Source organism: Neomonachus schauinslandi, chromosome 11 (assembly GCF_002201575.2).
Source record: "Neomonachus schauinslandi chromosome 11, ASM220157v2, whole genome shotgun sequence".
Lineage (NCBI taxonomy): Eukaryota > Metazoa > Chordata > Mammalia > Carnivora > Phocidae > Neomonachus > Neomonachus schauinslandi.
In genome coordinates, this window is record NC_058413.1 from 31,879,041 (window position 1) to 31,906,484 (window position 27,444).

General features: G+C 37.3%; 1 protein-coding gene across 1 annotated transcript; it reads left to right on the forward strand.

Moving 5' to 3' along the window:
- Nucleotides 1-1,154: 1,154 nt before the first annotated feature.
- CCDC34 (coiled-coil domain containing 34) lies at nucleotides 1,155-25,236 on the forward strand. Its single transcript, XM_021685878.2, has 6 exons — nucleotides 1,155-1,508; nucleotides 7,319-7,454; nucleotides 14,413-14,520; nucleotides 22,133-22,291; nucleotides 22,857-22,998; nucleotides 24,700-25,236. The coding sequence occupies exons 1-6, from the start codon at nucleotides 1,168-1,170 to the stop codon at nucleotides 24,915-24,917; spliced, it is 1,104 nt and encodes a 367-aa protein (XP_021541553.1). The 5' UTR covers nucleotides 1,155-1,167; the 3' UTR covers nucleotides 24,918-25,236.
- Nucleotides 25,237-27,444: the final 2,208 nt, after the last annotated feature.

Below are 27,444 nucleotides of genomic sequence, written 5' to 3' on the forward strand. Positions count from 1 at the left end.
TTTAACAAAATTAACAAAAACTAGCATTGCCTTAAAACAGTTTTAACCATGTCATATTTTATTAATTATAGCTACTGCCTTCTGAATTGCCCTTTGTTGCTATTATTTCTACCATATCTAATTCTCCTGTGTCAACTTTTGCAGATCTAAATTTCACCAAGGATTTTCTATCACTCTGGTCAATAACAAATTTTGTGTGCTATTTTGGCCTTTGTCAGTTTTCACTCTGATATTTCTACTAGTAATATGCATTATGAGGGGGACAAAGCCCTATTTATTTACAAGTGTACACAGTTTTGTCAGCAGGAATAAAATCATCCAGCTTTATTGTCTATCACCTTTTCCTTGCTACCTTTATCCCTATTCCCAATCCCTGAAAGGTCAGTGCTCTTTCCGAGGTCCCACAAAAAATTTTTGTTATGAATAAAATGCATATCACAGAATATTTTAATGGTATTATGCTACACCACAAAAGAATGAGGAACGTGTGGCGGTAGGGCTTTTACTCCTGTAACTGTAGTGCTTAGCACAGGCCCTAGTAAACTAGAGGCTCAAAAAGACCTCAAAATGTACACGCATAGACAAACTAGTTACCTTAAGATGCCAGGCAAACAAGGTGCTACCAAACAACGAAAGCTTGTCCTAAAAGTGCATTCTTGGATACACTTGGAAACTTGGACAAAGTTCGCTCTCCTCACCCCAATAAAATATGGCTGTGTGCTGAGAGAACTCACGACTGATCCTTATAACCCTGACCCGTAAGGATACGGGGGTATTTTTGGCTTCCGCCTCTTGCTCAGTGACAGCGCATTTCTAGCACAAGACCTGCTGCGCCACAGCAGACAAGGGACACGTGCCCTCCGAGCTGTCAGCCGCGAGCGGGAGCTCGCCGGCGAGCGGAGATGCGGAGTTAAGCTCTCCCGCAGCAGCGGCCGGCCGGGCTGGGAGGGGGGAGGGCCGGCCGGGCTGGGAGGGGGGAGGGCCGGCCGAGAGAGGCCCGGGCGCAGCAAGCCGCGGCAGGCCCGGACAAAGCCCTCGCGGCCTCCACGCGTCGCCATGGCAGCGCGGGGTCTGTGCCCGACCGGATAGGCCGGCCCGGCGCGCGCGGGGCCTGCTGGGAGCGCACGTCCCCGCCGCCGCTCCGCCGGTTTGAACTTGGCGGGCCCGATGTGGGCGGACGGGCCGTGGGGGGCTAGTTCGCCACCTTCCGACGCTCGGTCCTCCGCCGGCTGCAGGTCCAGGTCTCGGCCCTCCTCTGGCTCCTTCTCCGTCCTCATGGCGGGCGCCCCGGGGCAGGGGCTGGAGCCGGTGACGGTGTGCTCGCCGTCGCCGCCGCTGAGCTGCAGCAATTCCACCATGTCGCTGTTGTCTCCCCTCGGCCACCAGAGCTTCCCGTTTGACTACGACGATGGTGACGGGGAGGATGAGGAAGACGTGGATGAAGGTGCTCATGATTCACAGGCTAAGGTGGCGAGCCTGAGAGGAGTGGAGTTACAGGGGTGCACCAGGTAAACCCGAGGCCGCCGGCCGATACAGCCCCCCTCGAGGTTCCTCAGACCCTTCTAAGTACGTTCTTCTGGTGGCCCAACCCCCTCCTGGCCTCGCCTCAGAGGCTCTGCAGGCACCTCCCTCCTGAGGTGCTGCTCCTTTTTGCACATAAAGAGCTGTGGGCCAGTGCTCACGCATTTCTTCAGATTTTCTAAGATTCTTAATCTTTTTTTCCTGGGAATATGATTGCCACAGTCTCACTCCCCAGAAAAACGTACGTAGTCTCAAAACCACAAAATTTTGCTACCATTTCGGGAGTTTTGTGAATATTCAAAAGTCAGATTGTGGACACCAGAACGCTTGTTCAAACCCTTAACACCAAAATTGTTTACTGCACCTTAGTAGTACCTGTAGTTGTTTTGAAAAAACCTGATTGCTGGTGAAGTATGTTGTAGTAAGCAGTATGTATACATTTTGGGTCATAAATGAGGAGCTGAAGCCCAGCTTAGCAATGTCAACCTCAGCATCCACAGACAAGGTGGAATCTGGTCTGCGTCCTCAATTAACAGTAGAATAGAAATCATTGAATCAGAGAATGTTAGAAGCAAAGATATTATTAAAATCATCTGAATTTTTTTATTTCTACAGTTACTCAGCAAACATCTAGTTTGTGCCATATACTAGTTTAGATACTGGGGACCATAAACAAGATAGACATGGCCTGTACTCATGAAATTAAAGCCAAAATTAAGCTACTCATTTTACAGGTAACAAAACTGGCTCAGGATACAAATAAAAAGTCTGATTCGGAGGCATATACCTAGTTATTAGCTGAGCTGGCCTTAGTATCGAGGTATACAGATCATGTTCTCTCTTCCCTGTGCTACATGGCTGTTATTGGGTATATAAGAACAAAGGGCCTATCCCTGTAGGAATAACTTTCTGAGACAGACTTAGTAATGTAGGCCCATCTGGGATAGACTCATATGTCATCTTCAGGAAGATTTACAAGTTTCTGATTGTCGGGCTGTGTACAGCACAGTACAGGAGATCTCAGAAACACAAACCAGAGAACCTGTGCTTTATGTATAAGCAGCAACATAGCCCCCTTTAGTGTAAAGCATTCATACCCAGAGTGAATGAATGGAATATGGAACCATATGAAATGACTCATACACAGTTACAGCAGTGAGTCTCTTAAGAATGAAAAGTAAAAGTAAGTACATTGATGGGAATGGAGATCAGTAAGAGTAACCAAGCAAGCCACTTGTCCATACTGGTTGTAGCAACTGCAGGCCTCTGATGAACCTGATAGTAGAACTTGATGATAGAGTTTCAGGAGTCCATTTTCATGTGGGTCTTTGTAAGCATTCTTCAGGATTGAGTTGGTCCCAAAGATTTTTAAAATAATTTTAAGGCTTTGGAAAATACCTTTGAGTCTAATCAACAGGACTGAGCAATGTAGATACAGTTTAGCAACCTATAGAATGATGGCTGTCAAAACCACAGCTCAGCTACTGAGACCTTGCATTAGCTTCCAAGAGCCAAAGCCCTAACCAAATAGAGCTCAGGAGAAGAGCCAGACATGTTTTTTGTCTCACTTTAGCGAAAGCCCAAATGAGCTGGTAGCATCCCAGGGTTAAGGCTGCCTTCCTTATCATGACCTTATCACAGGTCATTCCCTATAAATCAAAGGGATAGGATATGGCCTGGAAAGAATGTAGGAGTTGACAGGCCTTGTGTGTGGCAAGTGTCAGATGCATATTAGGTGTTCAGTAAATGTGTGCTGAATGAATGCTTAATTCCCACTCCTAGAGAACAGATAGATACAGCGGTTATCTTCAAATGCTTCAGAAAACTTAGCATTTCCTTTCAGGAGAGATAAATGTTTACAGAATTTCATCAGTCATCCTCCATACCTCTAACCTTTAGTTGGTGTCCTGGACAGTTTGGGGGTGATGAGGGGAGGAGAGCAGGTAGTCTGACCTGTATATAGTCCCAGTCCCAGGCAGTGAGCATTCTCTCCATGGACCAGGGAGTAAACCCATAGCTGTGTGGGATTTTATGCCTTTGTCCATTGTTCATCAGACACAGAGATAGACTCAGGTATCAGGTGTGCATGGTGATATGAGCTCCAGTTATTTTAGGTGTACATAGAGCCATGCTTAGAGGATGCATGGGCCTTCAAATGTGTTGGACAGGACTGAGATGAAGCTCATAGTTTACTTCAGACAAGATGATGCCAAGTATTTTCCTGGAGTCTTATGATATGCCTTGAGCCTTCTGTTTATCCAGCTCTATCCTGCTTTTTATATCACTCTATCCATTAGGAAAACCATGCCTTAATACATATCTTAGTCATAAAAAGCTGCTTATCGAGCCTCTCGATTATGGGTAACGCTGTAGTGTATATACTATACATTTTGTAGTGTATACGCTATCATCTGTTAAAAATGTTAAGGCAAGGAATTTAATATTTAAAATGTCATTTTTTTAAAAGATTTTATTTATTAGAGCATGAGCGGGGGATGGGGCAGAGGGAGGGAGAAATAGACTCCCCGCTGAGCAGGGATCCTGATGCAGGGCTTGATCCCAGGACCCCGAGATAATGACCTGAGCTGAAGGCAGACACTTAACTGACTGAGCCACCCAGGTGCCCCTAAAATGTCATTTAAAAAAATAAAATAAAATGAAAAAATACCGTGCTCTTCCAACAAACATTTCTTTTCTTCTTTCTTTCTTTCTTTCCTTCCTTTCTTTCTTTTTCTTTTTCTTTCTTTCCTTCTTTCTTCCTTTCTTTCTTTCCTTCTTTCTTCCTTCCTTTCTTCCTTTCTTTCTTTCTTTCTTTCTTCTTTCTTTCAGATTTTACTTATTTATTTGACAGAGAGAGAGAGTGAGCACACAAGCAGGGGGAGGAGCAGAGGGAGAGAAGCAGGCTCTCTGCTGAGCAGGGAGCCTGATGCAGGACCCTGGGATCATGACCCGAGCTGAAGGCAGACGCTTAACCGACTGAGCCACCCAGGCGGCCCTCAACAAACATTTCTTAGGAGGTTACTATGTTCTAGACCCCACGCTAGACTCTTGAAATAAAAAATGAGTTAACACATGCTTTCTGTTTGTAAGGAATTCATAGCCTATGGCAGAGATGGACAAGTGACAGAAAGCCCAAGGTACTTAGTCCAGATTTTTTGCAGAGTTTTACTGTGAGGCAATAAAGATTAATGCCTGAGCTGACTCTTAAAGGGAGAATAGGAATTAGCCATACTCCTCCTACTAAATGACGTGTGTCAAATGCTTACTGAGTGCACAGAATCTGTGCACTTTAGCATAGATTGTCTCGTTCAGTAGTGCCTGTGAGGTAGCCTCTGCCGCTATTTCTATTTTACAGGTAAGAATGGAGGCTTGAATAGGTTAAGAAATGTACTTAGCCAGGAGGAAGCAGGTAGAGATTCACCCCAAATGTTTTATTCCCAAATCTAAGCTCTTGCATGGCTACCGGTGGAGATGGAGGCATTTCCGTTTTAGACAAAACTGCAGAGCACAAGGGCGTGGCACATTCATCAGTCTGCTTAAGTTCAACAAAACTGAAATAGTCCAGATCAGCCATTGGCATAAGAAGAGAGGCAGTAGCTGGGAAGACAGGCAGCAGCTAATTCATGGGTGTCAGGCTGTGGAGTTTGGATTTTATCTTTTGGGCAAAGGAGCCACAGAAGAACTTCGAGGTAGGGAGTGACATGATGGAAGGATGCATTTGAAGGGTAAATGTGGCAACAGTTGTGGAAAATGGTTTGAAACAGGGAGAAAGGCCAGTTATGTCCAAACAGTGGTTGTAAGGTTGGAGAAGAGGAGAATGGCTTGAGAAAATGGAAAGAAGTAGAAAAGACATGACTAGGTAATTATGTGGGTGTGGGTGGTCGGGGGAGGAAATCTAGACAGAGGGCACTGGAGGAGTCACAGGTCTGGGTTGCTGGCATGACTAGTTGGGTGGGTATTGGTACTCTTCACTGGCATAGGATTATAAAGGAGGAGTAAAATTTTTCTTGGTGGAGAGGGTAGTGGATAGAGGGTAGAAGATGATTAGACTTGGTTGTCGCTGATTGATAGTTAAATGGAGCTGTCTATCAGATGGTTGGAAAGAAGTCTGGAGCTCAGGAGAAAGATCTAGCCTGGAATGACTGATCATCAGCACCTAGTGATAGTTCAGACTGTGGGAGCAGATAAAGTCTGGAGAAGAAAAGATACATATGAGAAATAAACAACACATCAGCAGTGTCTCTTTCCCACCAGAATGCAGATTGCAGGAGGGCATGGATGAATGAAGAAAGCAGCAGAAAAAAATGAGTAAGCTGAAGCTATGAGGTAGAAAAGGTTGTGCAGAGTGGTGGGAGAGGCATTTGGTGGCCTGAAGCAGGAATGTTAAAGAGACAGAGGAGCTGAGTCTATAAACAACTAGCCTTTATTTATTTATTTTTTTAGAAATATGTTGAAATTTATTTCTGGAAATCTTTTACTCTTTATTTTATATTGAGAATTATAAAAATTTCTGTCCATTTACAGAAGTAGTGCATATGTGTGCGTTGCAGAAAATTTGGAAAATAAGAAAGTTTAAAATACAGAATTATTTATATTCTGCCACCCAGATACCACCCAAAGATAAACAGTTAACACCTAGTCTTTAGAGCTGCCTTGGGTCCTGAACAACCTTTCTTTCCTTGGGTCCTAATGGTTCTGCTTTTGCTCAGTTATCTGAGGCTTGTGTATCTGGCTGAGGCCCAGTATTTCCCCACCCTGCTTCTCTTGAGCTTGAGTAGTTACTTTTCCATGTACCTAGACGAGTCAGACTGACAGAGGTGCATATGGGAGATGCGGTAACCAAAATGGAGAATCGTAGACACCCTGTCTGAAGAATTGATAAAAGGGAGTAGAACTAAAACATTAAAGAACACAAGAGCCATATATATTTTTTGTAACTATTTCAAGACAATTTCAAACTTACAGAGGTTGAGAATTTCTGGGGCACCTGGCTGGCGCAGTCAGTAGAGCATGGAATTCTTAATCTCGGGGTTGTAAATTCAAGCCCCATGTTGGATGTAGAGATTACTTAAAAATAAAATCTTGGGGCGCCTTGGTGGCTCAGTCATTAAGCGTCTGCCTTCGGCTCAGGTCATGATCCCAGGGTTCTGGGATCGAGCCCCGCATTGGGCTCCCTGCTCTGCGGGAAGCCTGCTTCTCCCTCTCCCACTCCCCCTGCTTGTGTTCCCTCTCTCGCTGTGTCTCTCTCTGTCAAATAAATAAATAAAATCTTAAAAAAAAAAAAAATCTTATGAAAAAAAAGAATTTCTGTTCACCTTTCACCTAGAATCCTTAATTGTTAACACATTTGCTTTATCATTCTCTCTGCATATATATACATGTTCTTTTTTTCCCCTGAACTATTTAAGGGATGAAAAGGGAAAAGTCTGCTCCGGGATATGATTAGGATCATGTCTTGTAATTAGTTGTCCAGACAAGAGATTTTTAAGAAAAAATTGTCATTGAGGCAAATAGACTGGGTGTGAGTTATCCCAATGGGTTTTTAAATAGTGTGATTTTAGGAGATGAAGGAATTCCAAGGCAGTTTGATAGATAAACTAATTCAAATATTGGACTTTCTGTGCATGATTTTTCAAGTGTATATTTATATATAATTAATTCATATATATGCATTTATAAAAATCACAGTATTGTAAATATATTATTAAATTCTGCTTTCGCTGTATAGTTAAGTGATTTTGAATGTGAAGCCAAAGAGTTTTGAGTACAAGTGCTATGTGTTCCCTCTTTGGAATAGTGTGGCTGAATCAGAAGATAACCAAGAAGAACAGAAACAGGTGCACCTACCAGAAAGCCGCCTGACACCATGGGAAGTGTGGTTTGTTGGCAAAGAAAAAGTAGAACGTGACCGTTTGCAACAGAAAGCCCTGGAGGTAAAACTAGACGTATCCTTTTTGCTTAATCTATGAGTTAACAAATTAGAGCTGCTGTCAAAATTAAAATGTTTATGTTGATATCCCTCAAAACAAAATTTTTCCATTTGTTTGTATCAGTTTGCTATATCCATTTTAATAACTCTTATTGTAAAAATAATACATGTTCACTGTAAGTACATTTGGAAAATACAGCTAAGCATAATTAAGAACATTAAAATTTCTAATTTCACCACCTGAAGGTAACCATGGTTAATATTATTGCATATAGACTTCCAGATTTTCTTGAGAGTATATTTAAAAAAAAAATCTAGAAATGTTTAAATAAAGACACATACAATGGAGCTTCACTGTATATACATTTAACTAAAGTAAATGGAACTGTATTTACTTGGTAAAATTTTTAAGAAAGAGAAACCAAAATTGAAATAGAGACCAGAATCTACCCCATATTACTCAGAGCATGTGCCCTAGAGTGAGTGCATGTGGGGAGATGGCAATTTGCTGGGCTTTCAGGGTTTTTCAGTTCTCTGTGCTGCCCTGCCTTGCTTATGGACATCTCTGTGTTTGTGACTGTCTCTAAACTCTCACTCTCCAAACTCAAAAAGTAGTGTGAGATACATTTTCACATGAATCCTTCATTTTTTTAACTCTTACTATTTGCTGTTGAGAAACTAGCAACTAAAGAGATTTGGATGATTTGGCATCCCCTAGTATCCAGACTCACTATCTGAACTCTTCCTATCTGATCACAGAAACCAAGTAGATTTGAATGGGGAGGGGTATGTCTTGTTTCTAAAGAAACAGGATCAAACTCTTTTGTAACCTTTTTTCTGCCTGTTACACTGTTAATATGGTTCTGTATCATTATAAATATTTTTACAACATCATTTCTAAATGGCTGGCTAAGATTATTAAAATATATTTTAAATGTATTAGACATAGGGTGCCTGCGTGGCTTGGTCGGTTAAGTGTCCTACTCTTGATTTTGCCTCAGGTCAGAATCTCAGGGTTGTGAGATCAAGTCCCATGTCATGCTGTGCGCTGGGAGTGGAGTCTGCTTGAGACTCTCTCTCCCTCTCTGTCTGCCCCTCCCCCCATGTGCACATGTGCATGCGTGCTCTCTCTCTCAAATAAATAAAATCTTTAAAATAAGTATTAGATATATATTAGAATATAGTTAATTGGTTCACTGTTGTCATATATTTAAGTTTAATCTATTAGTAACTATGTTGTCATAATAATCCTTGGATCTAAAGCATTGCCCTCCATGATCTTCCTTGGAATAGATTTCCCGTATCAGTTTTGAAACTAATTATTTCTGCGATGGATTTTGAACCAGATACGCAGTCACATATTCAGGAAGCTTGGCATGATTCAAATGACTGTAGAAACCAGTGCATTCTATTTCCCTATTGCATGATATTTGTATTCTAAAAAATAAATTTATTCCTGGAAAAGTACACAGTACTACTTGTTTCCTCTTACAAGGTCAGAGGGCTTGAGAAAGACCTTAAGATTTGATGCCAGGCGGGCTTGTTTAAACTTTTTTGCTTCAATTTCCTGTCTGTACAATAAGAATAAAAATAATAACTATGTCACACGACTTTTGTGAGGTTTAAATGAGACAAAATGTGGTGACTGGTAGTGTTTTATTAGTGTTATTACTGATAACATTGCTATTCATAGCCTTCTTAAAGGTTTTTCATTTATTTTCAGGATGAGTGTGTATTATTGAGACCCCAGACTCTTATCTCAGCCTCAAGTTTTAACATTACTAATTCCATTATTTAGTGCAGTGGCTTTCAAAATATTTTGTTCATTGTGAGAAATCTGCTTTGCTTCATGTCACACACAAATCCATACATGTACGTATCTGAAATGATCTCTTAATTTTGTGCAAAACCTGGTATGCTATTCTCTTTTTCTTTTTGTTTTTTTTTTTTGTTTGTTTTGTTTTTAAAGGCCACTCATAACCCACTAAATTGGTTTTGGACTCACAGTTTGGAAAACACTGATCTAGCGAGCCATTGGTAAAGTGGAGTTCAGTTTATGGTATTTAGCTTTAGCTCTAACCTCACTAGAATTCACTTGTTACGTTAAGGAAAGGAGGACCACTTCAAGTCATTTTTTGAGTCAGCATACAATAAAAGTTAATTAAATTACAAAAAAATTTGTAAGGGAGCCTGGGCTTTGGAGTCACACAGAACAAGGCTGAAATTTTAGCCTTGCCATTCTGTGACCTTGGGAAAGTTACCCAACATCTCTGAGCCCCTAGTCTCTTTATAAACCAGATGTTAGAGAGGCAATCCTAAAGTGGCTAAAAGCAGAAATTCTTAGGCTGTACTTCCTGGATTCAAAACTTGGATCTTGGGCATATCCTTAACCTCGCTGTGCCTCAATTTCTTTATCAGTCAAAGGGGGAGAATACTATTCACCTCATAGTGTTGTTAATGAGGGCTAAGTGAACATAAGGTTACAGCCTAGTATATAGGAAACATTCAATGAAAGTTCACTGTTGTTACATGTTAAAGCAGATGGAAATAATAACTACTAAAGATATATTTTGAGAACAGATTAAAATAATGAATATAAAGTCCCTACCACAATGATTAAGCATATAGCAGAGTATAATTAGTTGAAAGATGAAAATCTCTTCATGTATTTAGTACTTTGAAATTTCTTATGGCTACATCATTACTTAACTCTAAAGCAATTAAAATATTTTAGCATAAATCTTAGCATATCAGTCATGCCAGGGATATCCTAACATACAGGCCAACTACTCACTTTATAAGTTTATTTTGTGCTGTTGTGGTATTCACATTTTTTTCATGCCTTTTCCTTGTTTTATTTTCTAAGTGATGCTTTTCTTATTCTTCTGTCCTAATTTACTGCATTCTCTAATTTGTTTGTAAATCATATCATTAAAAGCATAGATTATTAACCATAAAGAACGATTCATCTCAGATTCCTTTTGAGGGCCAGAAAGTAACTTTGCCAACATTTCATTTCATGGCAAAGCTGGGACTGGGTCCTGGTTCTTTCAACTTCCAATGTAATAAATGTTTTTTTCCGTAATACCAAGATGTGTTGTAGAAATAAATGGGTCAGACTTAGTATTTAATTTTGAACTTACCCCTGTGGTCTTATTTTCTTCCTTGAAAACTTTTTTTTTTTTAAGATTTTATTTATTTATTTGACAGAGAGAGACACAGCGAGAGAAGGAACACAAGCAGGGGGAGTGGGAGAAGGAGAAGCAGGCTTCCTGTAGAGCAGGGAGCCCGATGCGGGGCTCAATCCCAGGAACCTGAGATCATGACCTGAGCCGAAGGCAGATGCTCAACGACTGAGCCACCCAGGTGCCCCCTTCCTTGAAAACTTAAAGGAAAATGTAAAGGATAATTGGGTCCTTAAAAAGATCATCTCTTCTCATAAATTTTATTTCAGCAACAGACGTTTAGACATTTGTTTCAGATGTCTGAAACAAATGTCTAAACTAAATGTAAGATTTAGTTTAAAAAGTATTTTAAAAAATTTATTTATTTATTTTTCAATTTTCAGGTTCTTTATTTTTTTTCTTTCTTTTTTTTATTATTATGTTATGTTAATCAGCATACATTACATCATTAGTTTTTGATGTAGTGTTCCATGATTCATTGTTTGTGTATAACACCCAGTGCTCCATGCAGTACGTGTCCTCTTTAATACCCATCACCAGGCTAACCCATCCCCCACCCCCTCCCCCCTAGAACTCTCAGTTTGTTTCTCAGAGTCCATAGTCCTTCATGGTTCGTCTCCCCCTCCGATTTCCCCCCCTTCATTCTTTATTTTTATTTTTTGACAGAGAGAGAGACAGAGACAGTGAGAGAGGGAACACTAGCAAGGGAGAGTGGAAGAGGGAGAAGCAGGCTTCCCACCAAGCAGGGAGCCCGATGCGGGGCTCGATCCCAGGACCCTGAGATCATGACCTGAGCTGAAGGCAGACGCTTAACAACTGAGCCACCCAGGCGCTCCTATTTTAGAAAATGTAAAAAAAAATTTTTTTTAAATTATTTTAATTCATCAAAATTACCTGCTTACAAAATTTTTTACATCTGTAACTAATGTTGAATGACAAATATAGTAAATGTTGAACATTAGTATTATAAAAACTAGCATATTGGTTTTGTAGATCATATACATTTTATATTTAAATTTCTTTTTTTTTTTAAAGATTTTATTTATTCATTTGACAGAGAGAGAGATAGCGAGAGCAGGAACACAAGCAGGGGAGTGGGAGAGAGAGAAGCAGGCCTCCCGCGGAGCAGGGAGCCCAATGCGGGGCTCGATCCCAGGACCCTGGGATCATGACCTGAGCTGAAGGCAGACGCTTAACGACTGAGCCACCTATATTTAAATTTCTATTATTTAAAAAAATTCTCTGGCAGACTGCTATAAATTCTCTATAACCTTTGGCTAATTCTAATTTTTAACATTTACTTCAACATTTTAATACAATCTGTTGTAAATTATAAAAAATGATGTAGGTTGTGAATAATCCAGGTGCTTTTTTCTTTTTTTCTCCCATCCTGCCTATGGCCATTTCAGCCCTTAACAAAGAAATAGGGCAGGGTTTAGAGTTGGTGAAACTCAATACTGTCACTTTTCCTGATTGTTACTCTCAGTGGTAAAAAGTTCTTTGAAAGTCAGCAAAAGTTATTGAAATAAAAATGTATGTTTAGGATCCTCTTTGGATTTTGGTTTTCCATAATCAAGTATTCACTGTTTGGGAAAATAGCAATAATCCTGTGGAAACTCAGTGGTCTCCCAGAAGACATTCTAGGGGCCTTGTGGGAGAGGACACTGGCTGTGTCCGGAAGAGGCGTACCCTGGTGGTAAACAGGTGGAGGCATTCAGGCTGGGAATTCTGAGAGGGGCTGCCTTGTGTGTGTATTTGGGGGTGGGGGTTGTGTCTCAGAAAGGGATGTATTCTGGGGTAGCAAATTACTTGACCAGACATCCTGAGAGTAGAGCACAGTTTGGGTCAGTTTTGCATTTTCTAGGTACTTTTGACTCTTCATCTTTAATTCTTATATGAACTAAAATTTGGGAACACAGTCTCCTTTTTTTTCCCCCTGATTTTTTAATTTAATTATGTGACGAATCTTAAAAGGGTACATAAATAAAATCAATCATATTATTAGTTGTATGTTTAAATAATTACTTCCCTTGAAAATAAAATAAGACTGTTTTAGAAAATTTTGGATATATGGTTGTCAGATCTGTATCTAGCCTATCATACACACACTTCTCCTCAGACCTTCTTCCCCTCACAACTCCTGCACTGTGGAAACCTCCTAGTCAGCTCCCTCAGAGATGTTCTCCTTCCTTCAAATATAGTCTTCAGCCTTTAAGGGTTCAGAACCATCGCCTTTGCCATGTATTCCTGCTTCATAGTGTTCAATTTACTCTACCTGTCTCAAAAGACCTTTTTCCCATCTAGTTAGTACTACACTCTAATTTTCTAGTTGTCCCCCTCCACTCCCTCATCTAGTCAAGCAGTCTCCTCACTGTCTCTCTCTGGTACTCATTTCTGACTGCCCTGGTCCACACTGTTTCTCATCTCATCTTCCCTTCCCTTCCCTTTTTGGAACCATTATACACAGCTCCTCACAATGCAGTGCTTTAATTCTTTTGTGTATGTAGAATCACATTAGATTGGAGATGTCTGGAATTTCATCTGTATCTAGTTCTTGCTATCTTTGCAATAGACACTGCATCAAAAAAGCATTAAGTGAATAATCAAGGCATAACCTCTGCAGAGGTCATGAAAAATCCCTTTAAAAACCAGATGGATATTTTACTTTTTGAGGGGCTGAGGGGTGTATAGTGTTTAAAAGTTGGAAGACTTTCTGAATGAATGAGGGCAGCTGTTTTCTGTGCAGCAGAATTTTAGGATGAGAGGTCATGGAAGACATGAGAGGTCATCCTGTGACCAGTTGTTCTAAAGTCCAAAAGATATGTTCTTGGTGTCAAGTTTTATCTTCATTTCATTTAACACACTGGAATTATCTGAGAGTTGAAAAATTGGCTTTCCCACTAGCACCCACACTCAGGTAGGTAGGTCTTCAGGAAAGGGAGGGATGGGGAGGAGGAGTGAGGTCCAATGAAAGATATATAAAAGTGTCTGATTATTAGTATCTAAGGAGAGAGAAGAAAAATAAAATAACTAGTAATTATGGCAGTAGAGTCCTAGGAGTCTAGTTTGAACAGCATTCTCAACTAATGCAGTAATTTAACTGATGAGTGACAGAGTGGTGGCATTCAGTTCGAAGTTTTATTTGGCCATACCTTCTACATTCTTTCTCTTGAGGAAATGCCCAAACGTGTAGATTCGAGTGACAGCAAGGCAGTTAAATAATCTGGGATATGAATGTGGTTTTGGTACACTGCAGCAGCTATAAAATCAGTGAAGAAAAATCTGGATTCTTTTTTTTTCCTTTAAGAAAATTGAATCGTTTCTTTGCATTTCTTCTTTGGTAACTCTAAATCAAAATTTTAATTTAGGGATTATTTAACTCCTATCCTTTATCTGCATTAAGAATCTAGAAGCTTTTTATAACTAAAAAAAGTTGCAATTCTCTTGAGCTTCTGCCAATAGTGTACAGTGATGCCAAATTTATGTGTGGGAAAGTTGATTTCAATGAGGGTAATTTAGCTGAAGTTTAGTCTAAGAAACTAGTGTTTTGCTGCCAAGCAATTATTTGCATTTCTAAAAAATGACTTATAGTTTTTACCAATGCTTTCTTTTCATCATAGACTAGTTACTTAAGTCAGTAAGTTATTGCCACAAATGGTGTATTTTCTATAAAGGAAATTATATTCTTGTTTAATTTGGTTAATGTCAGCCTTGTTTTTAATATGTGATTTGAGTACTTCTATTAAATGCTGCCTTTGTTTGAATAAAAATCCGTAGGAATTAAATCAACAGCTAGAAAAAAGAAAAGAAATGGAAGAACGTGAAAAAAGAAAGTTAATTGCTGAAGAAAAGCACAAGGAATGGGTTCAGAAAAAGAATGAACAGGTAAGGAGGAAAAAAAAATCTGCACCCACATACTGACAGCTCTTTTGCAAAGTCTTCTTTTCATCTACTCCTCGTAACCTAGGTTTTTGTTATTTTCTCTGAGATTCATTCTTTGACCTGATTTTTTTTTCCCCTGCCTTCGTGGACATTTATCAAGTCTCAGTCTTCTACCCTTTGTTCTCTGCTTCTCTCCCTTTTCCCTCACGTGGCTTCCTTGTATCTTGCTGCAGGTGCTCATGGAGTCTGTATCTCGGCCTGACTTCCTGGGGTCTTGGACTTCCATCTCTTAGGTTGGCAGGCACCTCTGAGCCTGCAAATCTATAACAACCCATTTTTGCCCATTCTCCTTTGATTTCTGTTATTGATACTACTGTCATCTCAGTCACCTAGGCATAATCAGAGTTATTCTGTTGTTTGTGACTTCCCCTGACATCACCTTTCCTCTGTTGTCACCACTCTCCTGTTTGCAGTCTCTTCCTGTCTGGTCTCATTACATCTTTCAACTTATTTACTGTTTATTTCCCCATACTGGATGTAAGCTTCATAAGAGCAGAGAGTTTTGTCTCTTTTATTCAGTTCTCCAGCAGCTGGATCAGTGCCTGACACATAGTAGATGCCCAAAAATATTTGTTGAGTGAATGAATCCATCCTCTGTGGCTTTGCCAGGCTGATCTTGCTGAAAAAGTCCAGTGTCATTCCCCAATTCAGAATATATTTTTTATGATTCCCTACTGTCCTCTAAATAATGTTTTAACAATTCTAGCCTGGCTGGTTAAAGATCTACTAGTCTGCTCTCTGAGCCATGTCTTCTTCCACCTGTGGTTCTCTTCATCTTACGCTGTTGCTTCTTACTGGCATTCTTTTGGGAGCACACATAGGATAATCGTGGTCCATCTTCCTAGAGTATTAGTTTTACTGAAAATTTTTGGGAGGAAAAATGTTATTTTCATGTTAAAGCAAGCATAGATATTTAATGGGGATAGAATATAAATTTTATATTATTTTTAAGATACACAGTAGATTTCAGAGAAATCCCAAGCAATAGACTGTGCTCCCCACTCCCCAGGATATGTAGTCATGAGAAATTTTGAGAACATTTCCATTTTGTTTCTCACTTCCTTATTTTTTTATATTCTACTTCATCAGCATGGAATCTCATCATATCGTCCACCTTACCTTTCCCTTTATTATCCAATTCAAAGTATTTTCTACATGAATCATTCACTGATCACATGCTAGAAATAGAAACTCTTTCCGTCTCTGAATCCTTGTTCAATTTATATCACTTTGTATTTTGTATATGTTTTGTGGCTATTTTGGATTATGCGTATGTCTTTACTTCCTTGTAATTTTAAGACAGTTAAGGGTAAGAATTATTTTTTATATTACTTTTTCTCTATTATAAGATCAGTAAGCATTTGTTATTGGAATGAATGAATAAATCTGTTATCTTTCAGTTTTAATACATTCTTTTATTGGATTACAAATTAGAAATTTTGAAAATACTTACCTTTTTATCTGTTTTCTATTGTAATTTTCACATATTTAGAATGATACTGCTTTTATTATTTGATCCAATTTTATGAGTTTAGTCAGATGTTTAGATTATAAGACAGTTTTAAATTTTTAATTCTAATTGTCCTTAACTATTATTGAATCTAATGCTCAGTGGCATTAGTAAGAGTGGTCAATAATTTCAGTAAGTTGAAGATGACATAGCTTCTGTCATCCAGGTATTGTAAGAAGAAAATTGGCTGGACAGATGTGTGTTATAACCATAGATGTATTTGTTCTTAATTTCACAAGTAAATCATTATTATTTTTAAGTTTGCTTCATTCCATAATACAATAAGAAAGTTCTTTGTGAATCAGTGCCCAAATCAGAATAAATCTGTGTGACTATTTGCAAGGTCTGTGTGATATTTTGTGTAGTTTATAGCTATAAAACAAAACAGTTTTACATGTACAGAATAGTATGCTCTCTCCTCTAAAAGCTTCTCTTATCTTCTAACTCCATTAAGCTCATTTTACCATGCCAGTCAAACATAGTTGTTATTTGTCTAAGAATGTAAGATACTGCTGAGAGATGATATAGTCTCTATTTTAATTAGTGTCAGTAGATCTAATCCAGTTATTTGAGAAAAAAACTTTTTTTCTTTTGGATGGAAATGGTTTGTCCTGACATAAATCACCAATTATTGAAAGCAAGATTCCATAAGTATGAGAATGGTTCAAAAATAAGCTCTGAGAAATTAAATTTATTTATTCTGCAGAACTCTTGTACAAGTTAAGGAATAATTGATTACTCTGTGTTTTTTTTTCTTTCAGATCTATCAGATTTCTTCTTTCAGTCTCAGTTAGATTTACCTCTCTTTGTAAAGACTGCTCTCCTGGTTCTTCTCTTCCCGTCTGGCATCTCTGTTTACATTTCATGGTGTGTGGTCCCTGCTGCCTCTCGCTTCATTCACATTTTAGCTATATCTGGCACATAATTTTCTCTAAGTCATTTTCGCTGTGTTCTATCAAAAAATCAGACAAAAAGAATTTATGTATCCATTAGCAAAGTTGGTTTCTTCTGACACTAAATTGTTAAATCCTTTTCAAATAAATGGCTTATCTCATCTGGTACTCTTACATTTGTGTGGCCATACTAATTCATTTTTTTTTTTTTACAGTGTGTTACCACATGTGTTGTGAAAGGGCCTTATTTACCTTCATTGTTTTAAAAAATAGTTAAAAATAAAATTACTTTTAATTCTCAAAACATGGAACTGATTTTTCAGTGTAAAAAATTAATTCAGATTGGTAAAGCATATGATAACACTGTTACCCAATGCATCATTCACGCATTCAACACTTTTACTATGTTCCAGATACTACTGAAGGAACCAAAATAGAAGTTCAGAAACTTTAAGTAGCCAGTTATTTTGTTAGTTTCCTTCAGTTGCAAGAAACAAAGGTTCTATCAGGGCCCCATCTTAAAAAAAGGAAGATTTATTGTTGTGCTCTGTGTGGTATAGAACTGGAGTGCCAGAAAATCTGAAGCCACTTAGTAGCTGTCCGTTCTATCTTAGTGCATCCCTCTGAGTGCCTGCTCTCTTCTCCTTGTGCTAACTAAAGGCATTCCGTTCTCTCTTCTCCAGCTTGAATTCTACAGAAAGTCTTTTTGATGTTTTAAAAGAAACTTCATTGAGCTATAATTTACATACAATAAAATAAACCTATCTTAATTTGGATGAGGTTTGACAAAGTTATGTACCTATGTAATAAACAGCACCACAGTCAAGATATAGAATATTTCTGTCACTCCAAAAACTTCCCTGTGTCCCTTGGCATTCAACCCCTGTTCCCTACCCGCAACTAGTCCCAGCTCCAAGGAAACCATTAGTCTGCTTTCTGTTTCTGTGGATTAGATTTACCTTTTCTAGAATTTCATATAAATGGAATCGTACAATATATATTCTTTTGAGTTGGGCCTCTTTTGTTTTTAAAATTTCCTAGTATTAAGACTGAACCTTTTTATTGTTGAGTAGTAATCTATTCTGTGCAGTACCACAAATTGTATATCCATTTACCAGTTGTTGGAAAAATGGTTGCTTTCAGTTTTGGGGTATTACAAATAAAATTTTATGACCACTTATGTACAAGTCGTGCTGTGGACATTTGTTTTCATTTTTTGGGTAAATGCTTAGGAACTGAATTGCCAGGTTGTATGGTAAGTATGTGTTTAAAAGAAACTGCCAAACTTTTTTAATGTGCTTGTATCAATTTACCTTTTCACCACTATTGTATGAAAGTTCCAGTTGCACCACAGCCTTGCCAAACTTGATATTGTCAAGTCTTTTTCAGTTTAAGTCATTCTAGTGGCTATGTGGTGGTATGTCATTGCTGTTTTAATTTTCATTTCCCTGAGATCTAATGATATTTAGCATCTTTTCATAAGCTTGTTGTATTAATCTACTAGGGCTGCCATAACAAAATACCACAGAATGCGTGGCTTAAACAACAGAAATTTATTTTCTTATAGTTTTGGAGGCCAGAAGTCTAAAATGCTGGTTATCAGCGAAGGCTTCTCCTGAGGCCTCTCTTTTTGGCTTGCAAGATGGATGCCTTCTCTCCATACCGTCACATGTCCTTCTCTCTGCATGAATATCCCCGATGTCTCTTCTTCCTCTTACAAGGACACCAGTCCTATGGGATTAGGGCCCTACCCTTACGATTTTAATCACCTTCATTACCTCTTTAAAGGTCCTCTCTCCAAATATAGTCACTTTGAGGGTTAAGGCTTCAACATAAGAATTTTGGGCAACACGATTCTGTCTATAACACTATCAACCATTTCTACATCTCATTTCCTGTTTTGTTTTGTGCTTAAATTTTTGCCCATTTTGTGGAAGAATTGTATGTATTATTCATAAGTTGTACGATTTCTTTATATATTCCTTTAAGTCCTATCACATGTATGTATTCCAAGTATTTCTTCCCATTTAATTTTCCTTAATGGTAATTTTTTTAAAGAGAAGTTTTAAATTTTGATTAAGTTCCATATTTAAAAATTTTGTTTGTAGCTTGTGAGTTTTGTGTCCTATTTAAGAAACATTTGCCTACACCATATGTGTAAAAATATTCTCCATTGTTTTCTTCGGGAAGTTGTAGAACTTTAGTTTTTACCTGTATGTGTATTTTGAGTTAATTTTAATGTGTGGTATGAGTTAAGGGTCAAGGTTCATTTTTTTCTTTTTTTTTTTTGGCATATGGATGTCCAATTGTTCTAACACTGTTTGTTGAAAAGATAATCTTTTCCCTATTTAATTACCTTGGCACTTTTGTTTAAAATCAATTGACTGTATAAGTATGGGTCTATTTCCGGACTCTTTTTTCTCCCTTTGATCTAGTCCTGTGCCAGTACCACACTAACCTGTTACTATAGCTTTATAATTATTGAATTTATAATTCTTCTACTTAGTGTAAATCTTCCATTTTTTTCTTCTCTTTCAGAATTGTTTTTAGTTACTCTGTGTCTTTCCATATACAATTTAGAATCAGCTTATGAATTTCTCTGATCCCGTTTGCTTTGATAATGCCTGACACTATTGTGATTTCATTAAATATATAGATCATTTTGGAGAAAATTGCTATCTTAGTAATATCAAATTTTAAATCTATAAACATGATTTTTCTTTCTATTTATTTAGGTCATGTTTAATTTCTCTCAGTAATGTTTTTTAGTTTTCAAGGTACAGTGGTATTATGCATCTTTTGTTAAATGGATACCTAAGAATTTCATGTTTTTGATGATGAGAACAGTTATCTTGCATTATTCCTGTTAGTATATTATGACTTCCATGCCTGGTTTTGATATCAGAATAGTACTGGGCTCTTAAAATGAGTTTGGATGTGTTCCTTTTTTCTGTATTTTCTGAAATACTTTGTGTAGTAATTGGTATTATTTCTTAAATATGTGATGAAATCTGGCAGTGAAGCTATTAGAGCCTGGGGTTTTCTTTGTGGGAAAGTTTTAATTTCTGAATTATCTTTACAAGTAGAGGGTTATTCAGATACTCTATTTTCTTTTTTGAATCAGTTTTGGAAAAATATATTTTAAGGAATTTTATTAATTTAATTTTATTTAAATTGAATTAATTGACATAAATTTTTTTTTTAAATATTTTATTTATTTATTTGACAGAGAGACAGTGAGAGAGGGAACACAAGCAGGGGGAGTAGGTGAGGGAGAAGCAGGCTTCCCGCTGAGCAGGGAGCCCAATGCGGGCCTCGATCCCAGGACCCTGGGATCATGACCTGAGCCAAAGGCAGCCGCTTAACGACTGAGCCACCCAGGTGCCCCGACATAAAATTATTTTTAACATTCATTCCAGTGTCTGTACGATCTTTGATCTGCCACTTACCAAATCTGTGTGACTTTAGGCAAATGACTTAACTTCTTTGTGCCTCATTTCCTCGTTTGTAAATTGAGATTATAATAGTGCCTACTTCATATTGTGGTTATAAGAATTGACTTGGTACACATGTATAAAGTATATACAGAAGTAATAGAAAGAGTCAGCACTCAATAAATGTTAGCTATTATAATTAAAGACGATGTAGGGACTGGATGACTCCTTGTTGATGAGGGTTGTGAAGGAGTCTCATGAGTCAGTGAGCAAGATGTACTACAAGATCCTTTTTAATCTTGTAGCTTTTCTGACAGTATGAAGTAAAATCCAGTATTGTTTTAATGGATTGGGTTCTCAGCAAGAAAGGATTTCTTTTTGCAGCTGTTGGCTGCCCAGCAAGACAGAAGTACACATAGCATCTTGGGGACCGACTTGGCCTTGTTTTTTTTTTTTTTTTTTTTAAGATTTATTTATTTTAGAGAGAGATTGCACGCAAGAGAGAGAGCAGGGGGTAGGGGCAGAGGGAGAGGGAGAGAAGCAGCGGAGCCCCACATGGGGCTCGATCTCACGACCCTGAGATCATGACCTAAGCCGAAACTCAAGAGTTGGTCGCTCAACTGACTGAGCCACCCAGGCGCTCCGGGCTTTGAATTTTAAGACCTGTCTTTCCTGCGTAGCATCTGCCGTATATTGTATGTAACTGATGTTTATTACTTGGGCGTTACTTGAATTGCTTATATTGAAGTATTCTACAAGATGCTTTCAGGGGAGGAATTTTTTTCTTCGGTCAAATTTCTTTTGCTCCGTGAAGGGTAATGCATCTGGCATTTGTACTGCTTACACTTATGCCTTGCAGATTATTTTCTAAACCTTTGATAAGGAGAGTAAGCCATGTTATTGGTTTATTTAGAATGTAGCTGGGTTGGTAAATTATCTTCTGAATGAAAAGGAAAAAAACATCGAACCATAGACAAATTTTTTCTGTAAAGGGCCAGATAAATAGTTTAGGCTTTGCAGGCCATACAGTCTCTGTTGTAGCTCTTCAACTTTGCTGTTGTGGTGCAAAAACAGCCATAGACAACAAATCTATAAATAAATGGATTTGGCCACATTTCAGTAAAACTTTACAGGACCATATTTGGTCTGGGGACCATAGTTTGCCAACCTCTGGTCTATGTAGGACTTATAAGAATTATAACTAGAGATTTGTCTGTATGTGCCCTTATAACAGTATTTAATGGTCCAAAATGTTATTTTTTTGTCCTCTGTAGCTCACAGATGGCAAAGATTGTATCTAAGTATTTGTATTGGCAAACTGTCAGGAAATGTATGGCTCCTATTTTAGAGTGAAGGTAAACATCTACTAAAAAATACAAGATTCAGAACAATCTAACAGGTTGTAATTTCTGTTCATTAATCAGCAAATCTTTATGGAGCACCTACTGTTTACTTAGCAGTGGCACAGGCTCTGAGTATACTTTGGTGGGCAAGGTCTTTGTTACTGTCATCATGAAACTTACAGCAAAGCTGGTAGACTAAAATTGACCAGGGGATTGCAGGTGTGTTATATATTTTCATAAGCTACATTGTGTCAACCACTATGTTACCACCTTTTTTAAGAAATAAGTATAGAAAATTGCTGCATATAATACTCCTTGCTTATATGGGCATAATTACAGATATTCCAATTAAAATTCCTTCATTTTTTATTTAAGAAAAGAAAGGAAAGGGAACAAAAAATTAACAAGGAAATGGAGGAAAAAGCAGCAAAGGAATTGGAGAAAGAACATTTGCAAGAAAAGGCAAAAGAAAAATACCAAGAATGGTTAAAGAAGAAAAATGCTGAAGAATGTGAAAAGAAGAAGAAAGAAAAGGTATTTTTATTAAAGTGACCAGTTGGAGTATATGGCTTTAGTGTTCATATGTGCCAACTATATTGTATAAAAAGTTTCTAATAGAAAATTGGCAGCACCTTAGCGTAAAATAAATACATGAAGCTATCCCTACTTATTTATACTATGTGGAAGTTTCAGAAATGAATATGCATTTGTGGTTTTCTTAGGTTGAGAAATATTTATAAGCCTGTTGATGTATTTTCAGTCAGGTTCAAACTTTTTTTCATGGTTTATGCTTTTAAATATCTTTTGATGCACTTTTATGAAAGTCTTACTACATTGTAAATTACTGTCTATTTTAAAACAGTGAATTGCTTTTTTTCTTCATGGGTTTGATGTCTTATCGTTGTTTAGAAGCAGCCACCTTTAGATTACATCCCTGATCATGTTTAATTTTGTTATCAAATTATAGAAATATGATTTAGTATTTATGATTAGTAAGGCATTGGGGTGGGAAGTTATTGGGGAAAAGAGTCAGTGGAATTAGAATAGAATTTTTGGTTATAGAACATCACTAGAGATTTTTTGGTCTTGTCATTTTAAGGAAAAAGAAAAACAACGGCAAGCTGAATTACAGGAAAAAAAGGAAATAGCAGAAAAAAGGTTTAAGGAATGGTTGGAAAACGCAAAAAATAAACCTCGTCCAGCTGCAAAGAGCTATGGTTATGCCAATGGAAAACTTACAGGTTGGTTTTTATGTTATGTGGCTTACATAAATATGGCTTGCAGGAGCAAATATTATACATTATGTTTCCTTTTGACAGAAATAGAAATGTGTAAATCATTTTTCTTTCAAATTACTATTTTCTGGAAGATGGTAACACACTGTATTCCTATAGAGATACTACAAATTTTTTGTCATTCTTTTATAAATCAGACATATTTTAAAGGCAGTAGTTGCAAAACTGCAAAGTAATGATTTCTGCCATTAAGAAACACATAGAACTTTCTTATGTTTTTGGTTTTTGAAGCCTTAATGAGGATATATTTAAGAGGTCATTTTTCCTCCCCTTCTTCTAACCATCTCTTAGGCAGAGCTTCCGATGTCTTTGGCACATTCCTTTTGCTGGGTGGCATACTAGGCAGCACATGAACCCGACAAAAAACCGGTTGGCCTTTAGGCTTGCTCTGATTATAAATGGCAGTGCATGTTTTTCTTTGTACTTCATGTTGGAAGCTCATACCTTGCTGACAGCTGCCTTTACTTGTTTAAGTGATTTATTATTAAAAATACTCCCATTCTGTTCTGTTCACACAATAGAACATATTCCAGACTTTGTTTTGACCATCTTGGTGAAGTGTGTGTTGACATATCTATGCAGTCAAAGTGGGTTGCCAGTGTCTGAACGACATTCCTGCTGTCAGGGTTTAGGCCTCTCCTACGTGTCACAAAAGTCATCCATTACAGCTACTAGGCAGTAGGCATGGTCTGCTCCTTTCTCTTCTCTTTTTCTGTTTGAAAAAAAAGAGGAATAAGCAGTGGTTTTAACCAAACAATTGATTAGTAAAGTTAAAACATTAGGTGGGAAGATACATAGTGACTAGAAGTTTTTTGCTACAATAATGGATTGTTTTATTAAGTTTTTTGCATATTTAATGAGTTTTGTTCTAATAAACATTTGTCTGCAAATGCTCTACTGCTCTTAATAATCAAAATTACAGTGATATTATGAAATTGATTAATTTGATTGATAATAATTTAGAATTCCAGTGATTCTGAACAAGAGTTTTGATTCACTTTAGCTATAATGCAGTGTACCTTTTTTTTCTCTAAAGTTCATTGTCTGACTAGGGAAAACTAGTACACAATCAGTGGTTTCCTAGATTGAGTTAAGAAAATGAAGATTTTAATCAGTTTAAGGGTTCTTTTTTTTTTTAAAGATTTTATTTATTTATTTGACAGAGAGAGACACAGCGAGAGAGGGAACACAAGCAGGGGGAGTGGGGGAGGGAGAAGCAGGCTTCCTGCTGAGCAGGGAGCCCGATGTGGGGCTTGATCCCAGGACCCTGGGATCATGACCTGAGCCAAAGGCAGACGCTTAATGACTGAGCCACTCAGGCGTCCCAGTTTAAGGGTTCTAAAAGTAATTTCTTAATAAAAATTTTATATGAGTTTTTATTTATATAGATTTTGACAACACTCTTTGGACTTATAGAATTATCATTTATATTTTAATTTTTACTGCAACACTTACTGTATTTGAAAAATGTTACTTGTTTGAAAATATGTTAGAGTTCAAATTTTAAATGGATTAAATTGGCTTGTCAGTGATATTTTGCCCTTTTGATACTATAACATTTTTCTAGAAATTTAAAAATAAGTAGTTTCTTTGATCTCAAGAAGTTTTTTCTTGTTTTGTTTTGTTCTGACTTTTTAATAATTTTAGATTTTTACAGTGGAAATTCTTATCCAGAACCAGCCTTTTATAATCCAATTCCATGGAAACCCATTCATATGCCTCCTTCCAAAGAAGCTAAGGACCTATCAGGAAAGAAGACTAAAAGGCCTGTGATAAGTCAGCCACACAGGTCATCATCCTCTCTGGTGGTTCAGAAAGCCAGAAGCAATCTTTGCCTTGGAACTCTGTGCAGAATACAAAGATAGTGGGTGTGGGAAATTGCATGCTTTTACCTGAAGCTATTTAATTTTAAAAGTAGAATCATTTTTTACTCCTCAGTCAACAGCTCAACATTTGATGTGATTATTGACACTTTCACATTTTTGCATTTGTATATGTTGTCCTTAGAGCTAATTGAAGAAAATGCTTTATACATTTTCATTTTTATAAGTCCTTCAAGGTTGATCTTGGCATTTTGTTTCACAGGATAAGTGACTGAAAATCTAACAATTGTGTTTATATTTAGCTTGTATTAAAACTACATTGTAATACCAATAAAACCAACAATTTGTGTTGTGTTCTTTCATACTCTGTGTTTGTGTTTATGAACATAGTAAGATTAAGCTTAAATTGTTCAAACAAGCATTTCTAAACTGCATACTCAAGATAACTCTTAGAAGAATTTAAATGGGTTAGACTCCTACAGAAATCAAAAACAGTCTTTGTTGATAACTTTTGGTGTATTTTTCCTTTGTAAATATTTTTAAATAACTAACTAGAGGCGTATTTTATAACAAAGAAATGAGGGTTGAGTTTTTGAAAGGGAAATTTTAAAACATTGTTATATGCTCTGGATCTTAGATTGGTATGTAGCAATCTTGAGACACTAATAATATTTTGCTAAACTTTGTACAATTAGATGGTTAATTTTGAAATTAAGATTATCAGTACATTATTTTTTAATGTTAAAGGTTCAGTGGTATTTTATTGAAGCTGAGATCTTATTAGTAAATACATATTAAGGAAAGTAGTTCAAAGGATTACTAAAATATCACTCAGCACTTTTTACTAAATTTTAAAAGTCTGTATCTTTTTTTAGGAACCATCAAGAAATGAAGATTTGTTGTGGCAATATAAAGTTCAGTAAGTTCATTTAAAAATGATACCTGTGTAGAGCATATTCCATGTTTCTGCTAGGTTTGTCATCTGTCTAGTTTCTGGTGATGAATGTACAATGGTGATGACCCACGCAAAGAAACAGCAGTAGGATCTTTGAAGGGTATTCATGTCATCAGAGATCTAGGAAAATTCACTTCTAAGCAGAGAACAGTTTGGGAGGAGTCAGTAGGGTTCATTGGGTCAGAATATTGGTGAGATTTAGAGGCTTGACCATCCTTCTCAGAACCTCTTAGACACAATGATATTTCCAGGTGATCATTCCCTTGAACAAATTCACCTGTGTAGGGAAAATGTACAGTTAGCCAGAGTAGCAATAAACTTGGTTAAAAACAAAGCATACATAGGCCTGAATTCCTGGAGGTTTTATATATGTTTGTATTTAAGAAACCTTCAATTTTACACATAGATTAAGTCATTTAGGCAACTTTTAACTATAACTCTAATTCTAATCAGACTTTTTATTCAGTCAATAATTACTTAGTTTGACCAATATTACAATAGTCCCCCCTTATCTGTGGTTTTGATTTCGGTGGATTTAGTTACCCGTGGTCAACCATAGTCCCAAAGAAGGGTAAGTACAGTACAATAAGTATTTTGAGAGAGAGACCACATTCACATAACTTATTACAGTATATTATTATAATTGTTCTGTATTGTTAATCTCTTACTGTGCTTAATTTAGAAATTAAACTTCATCATAGGTGTGTATGTCTAGGGAAAAACAGTATATATAGGGTTTGGTACTATCTGTGGTTTCAGGTGTCCACCAGAGAGGGGTCTTGGAACGTATCCCCACAGATAAGGGGGGGACTACTATAATCGAACACTTACTCTGTGACAGATGTTTTGCATATTGATTTAGGAATTTAAATGGCATATTTCTTTAATTCAGTCAACATTTACAGCCTAGCCAGGAAAACCTGTAACAGACTAAATACTATAATAGGAAGCCTAAAATCAAGTTCAAAGTTCATCTGGGAACATAGGGGAGAGAGAGTTCAGCCTGTGAAGGGATTAAGAACGTCTACAAAGAGGAGGTGACATTTGAGCTCATAAAATATAGACAGGGATTTTCCAAATGGTCATGAGGCTGACCATACTCATGGACATGCAGAGAGAAGTAGCTGGGAGAGAGTGGGGGTCAGAGTAAAAAGGCTCTGTGTATGCTGCAGAATTTGGACTGGATCTTATGGATGTGTGATGTCCTGTTTTACTACTCCAGTGATCCATTATAAAAAGATTTTGACTACCAAACTCATTTATTATTAAAATCCCATTTTATTAATCAAAAACTTCCATCAACATACCTGATTACCAGGAGATTAGTGTTTTAAACCTGAATCCATTTTTCTTGATATCAGGGTACTTGATATTTTAGGCATTACAAACCATAACATTTGCAATTTCTGTTGAGGTTTTTAAAATATCTCTGACTTCTACTACCACTGTGATTGGAAGTGCTCTGAAATATCTGGATAGCTTATAATGTCAACAAAATCATGATCTGATAGAAAGAACACAGGTATTGTAGATCTGAGTCTGTGAGTCCTGGCTGTATATCTACGTGTCTGGAAGATGCCTTGTTTTTTTTTCAGTGTTCAATACCTTATCTAA

Coding starts and splice junctions, on each gene's coding strand:
- CCDC34 (XM_021685878.2), top strand. CDS start 1,168: ATGTGGGCGGACGGGCCGTGGGGGGCTAGTTCGCCACCTTCCGACGCT. Junction 7,455..14,412: donor TGCAACAGAAAGCCCTGGAG/GTAAAACTAGAC, acceptor AAAAATCCGTAG/GAATTAAATCAACAGCTAGA. Junction 22,999..24,699: donor TGCCAATGGAAAACTTACAG/GTTGGTTTTTAT, acceptor TAATAATTTTAG/ATTTTTACAGTGGAAATTCT.